General features: G+C 47.0%; 1 protein-coding gene across 2 annotated transcripts in view; it reads right to left on the reverse strand.

The window, feature by feature from the left end:
- stk11 (serine/threonine kinase 11) overlaps positions 1-10,726 on the reverse strand; it is a 48,129-nt gene extending 37,403 nt beyond the window's left edge. For both annotated transcript variants that reach the window (XM_088622178.1, XM_088622179.1), the window contains exons 1-2: positions 10,263-10,726; positions 8,649-9,713 (exon numbers count right to left, since the gene is read on the reverse strand). In XM_088622178.1, coding sequence (XP_088478304.1) covers positions 8,649-8,938 — 290 coding nt within the window. In that variant the 5' untranslated portion in view covers positions 8,939-9,713; positions 10,263-10,726. The remainder of the gene's footprint in view (positions 1-8,648; positions 9,714-10,262) is intronic.
- Between the last annotated feature and the right edge of the window lie 732 nt (positions 10,727-11,458).

The following is an 11,458-nucleotide window of genomic DNA, read 5'->3' on the forward strand; positions in this document are numbered from 1 at the left end:
CTGATCTGTTCAGAACAAGCATAGAAAAGCTGAGCACTGATCTACGACACCTGTCAGCTTGATCAGCTCCCACGTTGCACCATATCATAACCATGTCATGTCATCCAGGTGGGGCTGCACACTGGGGGTGGTGGAGGGGATCCCCATTACCTGTAATGCGCTATGACTGGAGAGTCCAGAAAAGCGCTATACAAGTGTAAGCAATAATAATAATAATAACAACAATAACAATAACTGTTCTTGCAGGAGTGCACAGACTCTTGACTAAACTGGTCACTGAACGGACATGGTTGCTGCTAACCACTCCCATTGCACGGCAGTCTGATCCATTTTGGAGTTAACAGGCTGTGCAATCCATCGAGTGTTTCTGCAGCTCCTCTGATGAGACAGAAACCTGCCCACCCTGGAGCAGGTGCAGCATGAAATTACCAGCATAGGAGCTTTGGGTTTCCTTGAACTGCTCCCACTACACCATTCCCGAAGGAAACCGGCCCGGACTGTGACAGTGCCTCACCGTGCCTTTGATGTTTATTCAGCTACACTTCCAAATCTAAAAAGGGGGCACTAAAACAAACTCAGACAGTCAGCAAAGGTGTGATTTACCTTGATCCAGGATTGCTTTCATTTTGCCTCAGTGGGATGATCAATAAGAGCTTCACACAGTCCACAAGAGCATTGCCTTTGCACACACAACAGTGCTGAAGATTATATCTTATCATGAACCACTAGCAAAGGTCCAAGTGAGATGCTTTTGCTAAAGTGGCTTTAAGCCAGTTTAATATCCTCTTATATTTTGGAGCAGTATGGACTGGGTGGACTCCCCTTTGCTTTACAGACATCATCATACTTAAGTGTCACTGGACTCTGCTTCCGATTTTAAACAACCCCAATTTATTCATCTTAAAACACAAGTATAATAATGGTCATATTTAAAAGTATACTGGGCCACAAAAGGGTAAATACCCGCAGTTAATAAACCCAGAAACTCCCTTGAGCTGCTGCTTAAACCCCTGCTTGAATTTGCACCAAGATCAGCACCAGTCTGTTTCACACAAGAAATTAAAAGTATGGACACGACGGTGTCTTAAAAGCTGCAGCAACTGGACCAACACCTCTTGAAAATAGCTAGTGAGATCTACAAATCCACAACTTCGCTCTTAAAAGGCAAAACAGCTCATAAAATCCACACAAGGTATTAGCTCGGCCAACACTTTGACCGAGGAACATAAACATTACAAACGAGAAGAAGCCCATCTAGTTCGTTTGGTAAAGCAACTTATCTTTTGCACTCATTAATATCACTGGGCAATCTGAGCGACACACATGACTCAAGAGTACCACAACAGTGTCCCCCCCGGGGATCTGAACCCACAACTTTTCCGTTACAAGTCCACAACCCTAATCACCCCCCCCCCCCTCCCTCATTTTCTATCTGAGGGACGTGGTGGTGGCAACAGCCTGAGCAGGGCACACCAGACCCCCATTCCAGAGCAGACAGGCATTCCAGAGAGATAATCCCTGCAGCCTGTCCTGGGCCTGTCCCAGGGTCTCTTCCCACAGGATCGTGCCTGGCACACCTCCAGCAGGAGGAGCCTGGGGGGGCATCCTCACCGGTGCCTCAACCGGCTCCTCTCGATCCAGAGGAGCGCCGCCTGTCCCCCAGAGTCGCACCTGACTGTCTCGCTGCTCACCCCATCACAGAGCAAACCCACTCACACCAAACCCATGTCTAACCACTACTCCCCATTAAGTACTGTATACATCCACATCGACTCGCATTGCAGGGAGTGATTATACGGAGCAAGGGCTTCTAGGACATTAGTTTAGGCACCATTATCCTAAGAAGCATCAGGCAGCAAGTGAGAAAGCTAGAAGACGGAAATGGTTACAAAGAGACCCCCCCCCACACACACACACACACTAGCTGACCGGAGGAAGCCACCTCCAGCTCGTGAAGGATTCTGCCTTGTAATGGCTAGCGCCAATACAGCATGACTAGGTGCCTTTGGAGGACCAGCAGCCCGTGTGAAATGCGTGGGTTACCTTCCGCCCTACAGCCGCAGCACAGCTTCCCTACATTAATTCAGTTAACAAGCAGCCATGCTTTACGGTCCTGAACAGGACTCATTTGGAGAAGAGGAATGCAGCCACCTGCTTCCTTATACAGTAGGTTTACTCGTTGGCTTCCGTAAGGACCGTACCTGAGTGCAGCCCATTTCTGTTATAAAATGCAAAACAAAACCCCAGCCCCTACGTACGACTTCCACTGACCCTATTTCTCAGCTTTAAGGCCACAAGGTGAAGTCTGGCTTCCTGACATTCCAAAAGCAAGAACAAGCCAGGACAGCAAGGGGGGAGTTATGCAATACCTCCGTCACAAAGCCCCGCCACTCCTTAATCCAGCTAGTTCGGGCAGCCTATGCCGGAGAGGAATGCGGCAAAATATTCTGAATGAAGGGAGAGCTAGTAAAGCTAAACCAAGCCCTTTTTAGGAGAGGTTCTTATGATGGTGGGGCGGGAACGTGCAAAGTGGAAACTGGCAGTGGAGAGGTCTGCGGGAGAGGAAGCAGGGATAACAGAACTCCTCCAGGAGCAAGCAGAGAGACGCTGCTGCTCATTAACCAACCAGGCAGCAAGAATTACATTTTAAAAAAAAAAACAGTTCTCAATTCCCTGTTAATTTGCTTTTCTCTCTCTTAACCAGGACGTCGCCCAGTTGAATACTCCTGGAACACGTATTCCGGCATAAACTTAGCGCGACGTGACAACGTTAACGAGATGCTTTCAAGCAGTCCACAACCACAGCCACGCAGGGGAGCACCATCCCCACTACGCAATGAAGGTCCAGCGCCGGCAGCATCAAGGAAGCCAGGACCTGTGGCTCCTGGGTTTGGCACGACGTTGCTCGTCTGTCCCGGCGGCGCCTGTCGATGTCGCCTCGGCACCGGAGCGGCCTGCAGCCGGATCAGAACAAAGGAACAAGACTGCCCCCCCCTCAAAGACCTCGCTGTAGCATCGCTTCACATCCATCAGACATGTGGGTCTCCCGCCGGAAAACAGTGGAGAGCATCACTCCGGATCTGCGAAGGCAGTGCTCTTTCAGGAAGAGTCAACATTGAGCCCTATTGCTCTCAAGCCTCAGGACCCAGGGCAAGCCGAAAAAACCATTTCTTGCTACTTCACAAAACAAAATTCACTTTCTTTCCCCAACCTAAAAGAAGACCTTGACTTTGTCAGCCTACAGAACAGTGACAGGACTGAGCAAGTCAAGCCATGCTTGTTATTACTTTAATTTGGCCGGATTACTGAATTATGGTTTTCCCTGCGTTTTGGGGTTTTGATCTTGTAATTTCAGTGCTTGGAATCTGTCATTTTCTGCTTTAATGCATTCTTTCCTTGCGTGATTGCTTTGCAAAGCGATACAGCGACATGGCAGCTGGACAAACACTGCGCGCTCTGCAGCGCATTATATTAACAAATACGAAACAACCGAGAGGGATTGAAATGCAATAGAGCCAACAGCAGGTCTGCAGCTTGGCAATGTGGCAAACAGAGTGCCTAACAGACTAAAATCGCAGTGATGAAGAAGACATTCTTTGTATAAAATGTGATATTGACAAGAGTTCACTCCACTATTTTTAGCCACTGCTCCAGGCTCAGCCTCACTAGACAATAATTAAACTGCACTGTGTGATTAAAAATGCAGATGCTCTATTAAGGTAGAGAAAAAAACATCTGCTACTCAGTGAAGAATCTGCAGTCTCCTTTAAGAGGGAGAGATATGATAAAGCTTTCAGGTTACGACTGTCTGAGTATATGGTCATATACTAAGCTTCACACTTCAAGACACAAGTCAAAGTTATAATTCTTCATTCAGCTGCAGGAAAACGATCGTGACTGTAAACCCATGGCATATGCTTACCCTATTTGCTCAGTTTAAACTACCCCTATTACCTATTCTGTTTTTATTGCCTTAAATTATTTTACATCATTCTAACTGAACCATATTCTGAAATGGCACTCTCAGTTTCTTAAATTGTAGAACATCAATTCACAAGACAAGCTCCTAAACACTCGCGGATGACATTTGAAATGATGCTTGAAATTTCATACCTGCCATGATCATTCAGTTTGTAGCAGAATTACTATTAATATTTAATCACATGCTCCTCTGTCCACAACCTTTAACATTGCTACAGTAAAAAGGTGTGTATATGAAAACCACAGCAGTACAGATAAAGGAATTTGGGTTTTTAAAACTTTCAAAACTTGAAGATTGAAATCCTCAACTTCACATGCAAATAGTAGACTCTGGAAAGAGTTACTAGACTAGTCAAGTTCACAGATGATGCTGAAACAGAAGCATCAGTAAGCACTGTTGAGGCAACAGAAGGAAATTCAAACACACAAAAACAGGACTCCACAAACACCTAGTATATTAGATGACATTCAATGCAGACCAGTGCAGAATGATACAAGAACAAACTATAAGATAGGAGCAGCTATTTATGAAAAACACTTTGTCGAGAAGATAGGAGTGTTAACAAACACCAATCTGGGGAAGAAGGAATATTATGGCAATATTGTGCAAGGCACTAGCAATTCCACATGTAGATTATGATGCACAACTTTGTTCAATATGTTGCAAAGAATATATAACAACTTTGTAATCAGTGCAGAGCAGAGTCAAACACATTCCTGGGATCAATGTTATGTCCTTCACTGGCTCAGAACAATAAGCTACTAACAACCAAACAAGTTAATGTATCAAATGACATTCTGTCCTCTGCTGCTGTTCTGATATCATTGCAGGTATTAATTTGAAGACTATACAAGTTTTACCTTACCAGAAATGGCACAATTTTAAAACATTGGTAGCTTATATGATCGACTTGAACGGGTATTACCGACTGGCTAAATGCTGTCTTCTAGTTGCCCGTCAGAACAGGAGGAATGTCAGATCCAGTATAAATGTACCATGATGAACAGAACCACACAGTCCTGTCTGTTGGTTACAGTCTTGTTAGGAAATGGCAGTTCTGTGCTAATAAATTCTGTCCATCACTTCATCAAACCTCAGAATCAGAGGTTTATGTATACAGTGCATTCGCAAATAAAAGAAAAGTAAACTATTATATAAATGAGTGACCTCACTGACAAGGCTTTAGCAATTGTGTGTGAGCATCTGTCTAGTCAAAAGTATCTCATGACTGAGGCCCTGCAGTGCCCTTTTTTCTTTCAGCTTCGTCCTCCCCAGCCCCAATTTGAAAACATAGCAAACAGAGGCGCCAGCTATAAATATAATGCAAAGCTTGCTTACCATAGTCAAACCCCTTCAGATGTGTATTCAAAGCAGTTAGCAAAACCCACTGTACATCTTTTGCATACAGTAAACCAAAAAATGCTGCATAGTCCTTTCTCCTCCCCTCAAGAGGCAAAAAAGAATGCTTTTCTAACTCAATGAACCTCAGTATGGGAACCACCGACATAAATTCAATGCAAGTTAAAAAAAACTAAGCTGGAACCCTATTCTCTGGTGGGAGGGACCTATACCAAGGAGATGGCTCAACACCAGATGTTTACTCTAGAGTGAGGCAATCAGTTTCTAGTTTGCTCACACACTGCCAGAAAAACCAATCAATCAAGTTCAATTCATTGCAAAGGGCTTTGCAATGTTTCGTGCTACAGCAGGCTTCGCAGTGAGAGCACAGAAGAGCTAAAAGCAACACAGAATCTTCAAATCGTCACACAAGTACAATGTAAATAAATGCACAAGACAGCTGAGAGGCACTGTGCTTCTTACACAAGCAAGCAACTGGAATCTGAAGAACTGTGACAAGTCAGAGCCGTGCAGTCTGCCAGCAACACTCCAACACCACAAATGACTTACAGCTCGCACCGCACAGACAAAGACATTAACACAGCGTTGAAGCTCCAGCTTTTATGCATGATTAATACCTGTGCTGTTTGTCTGTGGTTTTAAGGTCAGATTTAACAGCGGGATAGCAAAACGCCTTTATCCACCTAACGCACTGTACATTCAGATGCACTTTTGCCTTCCTGCACATCAACCAGTTGTCAGGACTGGACTGGTTTTTCCACCGGTAAGAGGGAGGTGCAAGGAGCAAGAGAATGGACAGTCTCCGAAGTGCAGAAGGACAAGGCTGTGAAGACACATTCAGGCGAATCGCAGGTGATGCCATAATGTCTTCCAGTGCCCTTTGTCTGCACTTCCTCTGCCCAACTGTACTCACCTGTGGCACTGAATTAGGCCTGAGGCTGTAGACAGTATATTACAAGCGCACATGGCATTCCTGCACTTCCCAGGAGTCCCCCCCCCCCCAATTAAAAACACATAATACTAAAAACAACAGCAAAGTCCACACAGGTGGCTCCTGCAATCTCACTCTGACTTTAAGACTGCAGGCATGCAGGTGCAGACGTCCTGTGCCAGCATTTGTCTGCTACTCTGCAGGTGCAACTTTCACCCCGTTTATTCCTGAGCCACACGGCAGGGCAGCAGGAGTGCCTGAATCCGCGGGAAGACTTTTCCCCGCCTGGGAAGCAGGGGATGCTCCCGACACAGAAACGTGCGAATGCAGGCGTGATAAGCAGGCACACGCATTTCACTTCCCATCCGCCCTTTTAAACTTCATTTTCCGAAATGTCACTAAAAAAAAAAAGAGAGAGAGAGAACGCTCTGTAGGAGTGCCTGCGTCGTGAGGGTTTCGTTTTGCATGGAGGAGGGCAATAAGGGAGGGGGCCACATTTTCATCCACTGTTGTACACCAACGGGAGCCCCCACCGGTCATTTATTCCCACTGTGGTGAAAAGAAAATAGGAAAAGGCACCTCTGTCTCGGCACAGCATTCCCAGAGCTCACACTGCACAAGGGCTCTGGGACCCTTCCTGTGCAAAGAAAACCAAAATCCCCAGAAAAGGAAAAGCAGACTAACATCGCAGACCTAGTAGAACTGCATAGCACTACACCACCGTCGCTGAACTGCATTTGGATGATCGGAACGGTTTCCTTCCCCTGAACAACAATCTCCGCGCATCATTTCTTTAAAAAAAAAAAAAACACCCCTATAAGTGTGCCAGCAACAAACTGGTAATCACTCCCCTCACACCACTGTCCACCTTCGGACCCGCTGCCCAGACCTGCTGCCCTGGGGCTCATCCTACACTCCCCCATGCTCTTCCAGTCTTTCCATCCCATTCCAAAAGGAAAGCACCCTGCCCCTCCCTCCCCTCCAGAACCCCCACAGCCCCTAAAAAATACCAAACTGCCACACATCGCCTCTTATCCTCACTTTCAGCGTCCTACCAAGCTGTGCTAAAAATATATAATGTGTTTATTTTTAGGTGCCTATCCTGCTTAATAAAGGTCTGCTGCTCTTGCATTTCTGGAGGTTTTGGTAGCAATATAAAAGCAGCATCTCTCCCACATGTAGGTAAGGCGAGGGGTGGTGTTTCGCGCAAAGACTCGCTGCCGGACTCGGCAGAGAACCCACCCTGACCAGACCGCGCCCTCATACACCTCCTGGAGAAGGGGTGGCTGCCAAACAGGGCCAGCTCAGCCCGTCCATATGTCTGTGTGTGTTGCTGTTTTAAATGGCCATAAACAGAGAAAGGCTGCTCACAAGAAAAACACATGAAAGTCGGGGGAGAAAAAAAATGCAGTTCAGTTTGCACCCGTTTAAGTTGGGTTTTTAAGCAAATGCACTGCGTCATGTCTTTTCACAATCGCTCTTGAGGCCCCAGACAAGTACTCCTGTCAAACAGACCTCCCTTGACTTTCACCCCCTCGAACGGACTGATGCTATCTGGACAGAAACTACAGCATTACTCTCCCATTACAGTCAACCCCCGGTTTAACAGACAAGCTCAACTCCAGGGGAATTCTGTCTGCATAATCAGAAATACCACACATAAAACAAGGTAGAAATAAATACTACATAGGTCTGAAATTCCAGAATACAGGATAAGGATAGGTCAACTGTTTACAATGGGTGTTTGTGTTCCGTATGCTTAAGCAAAATTTATACGCTATATTTACAACATGAAATAAAGAGCTTGTGCGTTCACGATTGAAAAAGGCATGGAAACAATTTTTACTGTGTTGACTGCCCTTGTTAAATAAGTCAAAACTTCCAGAGCACATACATAAGAAAAATACATTATGTATATGCAGTAATAGCATGTTTTTAGGCTGAAAAAAAAAGGGATATTCGGCAGTAATGGACTTCCCTGTTCTCCTATATATACACTCCTCCCTATTAGTCCTTTAGGCTGAGGGATGACTGTAATTATAGCCTTACAAGTCCATGACCGGAGTGACACTTTCAAGACCACCCAGGCTTTTGGCAGCTTCAGATAGCCTACTCTCACATACTCACAGGGACACAACTGGCCACAGGTCACTGGCACTCAACGGGTCTGCCCTCGCCCGGACATCCACGTTGGCTACCCATACCCCACCCACGCCACCCATGGGTGGTCCCTGGTCCATGGCCCATGGGTGGTCCAGCAAAATGAAGACAGCCCCGTGGTCTTTTCTTAGAAGCAGACAGAGGGTGCCTGCAGCAGTCGGGGGGCTCAGACCCACCCCAAAAGATGAGGATCTGGGGCCAGGAGCCGGGACTTACTTTTTGACATTGGCCTCCCCGTTGGGGATCCTCCTCAGCTTCTTCTTCTTCAGGATCTTCACCGCCCGCCGGCACAGCGTCTCCGAGTCCAGCATCTCCTTCACCTTGCCGTAGGAGCCCTCGCCCAGCAGGTCCCCCATCAGGTACTTGCCGATGAGCTTGGCCCGCTTGCGCCGGGGCTGGTAGATGACCTCAGTGGAGTCGATGCGGTGGATGAAGGTGTCCATGCCCATGAGCTCGGGCTCCGCCAGGTAGTCGAGGGACAGGCGCTGCAGTTCGTCCATGCTCATCTTTGCAGCTCAGGGGTTGCGGAGTTGGGGAGGGGGGAAGGAGGAGGTGGGCCCGGGGAGGGGGGAGGGGGGAGGAGGTGCTGGAGGAAGGGAAGAGGTACTTACTCCTGAAATCCCTCCGTTTTCTCCAAGCGAGAAGTGTGGAACAAGAAAGCTACAGCACCCAGTGGATAAGACCTCCGAGAGTTCGGGAATTCCAAGGAGAACCAGACTGGGGGTGGAGGGGCAGACTCTGCCAGAGTTCAGCTATGAAGCAGCATAGCCCGGACTGGAGTTCCTGATACACACACGGATGCAGAAGTGAGGGGGGGGCTTTTACATACACTTTAGAGGAAAAAGTCTGGTGGTGCCCCTTCACATTACACCCCGCTGCTTCACAAAACCAGGGAGAGAAATGTAGTCGGTTTATGCTTTCTTTTTTCCCCGTGATGGTGGAGGTGGAGGAGTGTGGAAATTCTAACTCGATGACAGTCCCTGGTGTTTGGCTCCTGCTGGCATCGGGGTGCAAATCCACCGTCAGCCAAGGAGCCCCCAGTCCGTGGACACCGACGTCATCCAACGGGCAGAAAATGTGTCCTCTCCCCCCCCCCTCCCCGTCTTCTTCACACCTGTAACAAGCGAGATCTTCTTTGGTACTGCTTTTTTAAGGGAAATTTTCCCGAAGACTTGACTCCCTATCCCCCCGCTGGTTTCATATCCTTAGGATTCCCAGCACACTACTATCAAAGAGTTAAAATTAGTCCTTAGCCAGTTGCAGCAAACGAAGATCCAATATCTGGAATGCAAGAAAAATATTTCAGATCAATGATACACGTAAGGCAGTTTGCGAAGCTAATTTAAGACTATGTTAAGAATAACATTGCACATGCATTGATATAGCAAAATAGAAACAACGACAATGCATTGTACGTGTCATCTGCAGCCAAGAGGCACATTACAGATTGTAAACGGACGCTAGCACAAACGACACCGCGAGAGCTCCAAGGCGTAAGATATTAAGTGTTCTCGACCTATTCTGGCTTTATTTGAACAAAACAAAAAACCAACAACAACAAATAAATTAGCCAACCCAGTGCAGCAATGCTACAGTTTTACGCGCTGGCTGATGCAAAAACAAAAACCCAAACACAAACAGAAATCCGTCGCCCGTTACCCGAGATCAGTAGATGTGAACCTACGCTGACGGCCAAGCTGCACTCTTTTACTTCACCGCTTCAAAAAATACTAATCGCTCGTTTCGTAGAGGCAGCACGACCTCGGATCCCTCTGCTTGAATACTACACTTGACTTGTTTATATTAATAATGAAAACCTTCGTCTCTTACCTGCTCGGCGTAATAAAAACGCACCAGCCCCCCGGCACTCCGTGCCCGGTTTATCCTCTGCTTAACTCTTTCATCTCCAGACGCCTGTCCTGCCTTTATTTTTTTTAAATGTGTATGTTTCTGGAAAAGAACCGGCAGACTGGAGACCCTCCTTCTAGTCACCAAAGCTGAAGTCCAGCAGATACGATGTCAAGTACAATCCAGAGAGACCGAATTAGTAGTACGACTGCTACTCCTAATATATCACTTTATGGACGTCCCGTCGCTGGCATCTCTTCCTCGGCCTCAAAAAATCCGGCATGCAGCGCTTCGCTGATGTATGTTAATTTACGTATTTACTTTTCCTGGCGTGTATCCGTGTCGGTGTAAATAGGATAGGTTTTGAACCCCTTAAATTTGCAGCCGCCGTCAGGCTGTCGCCATCTTGTTTACCTCCCCCCTCGCTCAAGACCGAAACGCCAGCCCCTTACGTCAGCGCGTCAATATGGCAACCACTTGCGTGCGCACTTATTGGCTACACGTCGTGTCAATCACTTCCCAACACGGTCCCCTGGAGAGGCGGAACCATCGAGCGTCAGAAGCTGATTGGTCGATTCCCTCCATCGATCAATGCAACTTTCCATTGCCTGTGTGTGAGAGGGAAGCTAGGCTGCCGTACTGTATTCTGTTTGGCCGGGCAGCTCGTCAGGTTCATAATGTCATGTATAACAAGTTCTGCCTTTTCGAAATCTTTGTATTACTGTATGTATTGGGATTCTCATAGAGTGGACCGATCCCAGGTTTACGCTTATTGGCTGATCGTTACTATCAATCCTAAATCAGGGGAAAATCCCAGAATTTGCACGGAGTTAAAAGGAGTTTCCATAGCGTGCCGCCGTCACTGGCTTTTACTTGAAAAACTCGGGCAGTTATTTCTCCCAGCAAAGCACAGGCGCTGCGGACTGGATGTGATATAACACTTTCACAAGCAGCCTACGTTTGTCACAGAGCACACAACGGGTGGCGACAGTCACAGCGGCGACCGGTTTCAAGCTTTCTGGATGAGACGCGGCAATGCTATTTCAGATGCACTCTTGTTAGAAATGACAATGAATTCACTACGCCAGCAGGGTCTAAGTGGACAATGACACCCCGTCAATATGGCCAATTGTCGGTGTTTTTAATCTCTTTATGTGCGTGCACAGAAATCGTCAACT

This window comes from Lepisosteus platostomus, chromosome 27 (genome assembly GCF_059453375.1).
Source record: "Lepisosteus platostomus isolate fLepPlt1 chromosome 27, fLepPlt1.hap1, whole genome shotgun sequence".
Classification (NCBI taxonomy): Eukaryota; Metazoa; Chordata; class Actinopteri; order Semionotiformes; family Lepisosteidae; genus Lepisosteus; species Lepisosteus platostomus.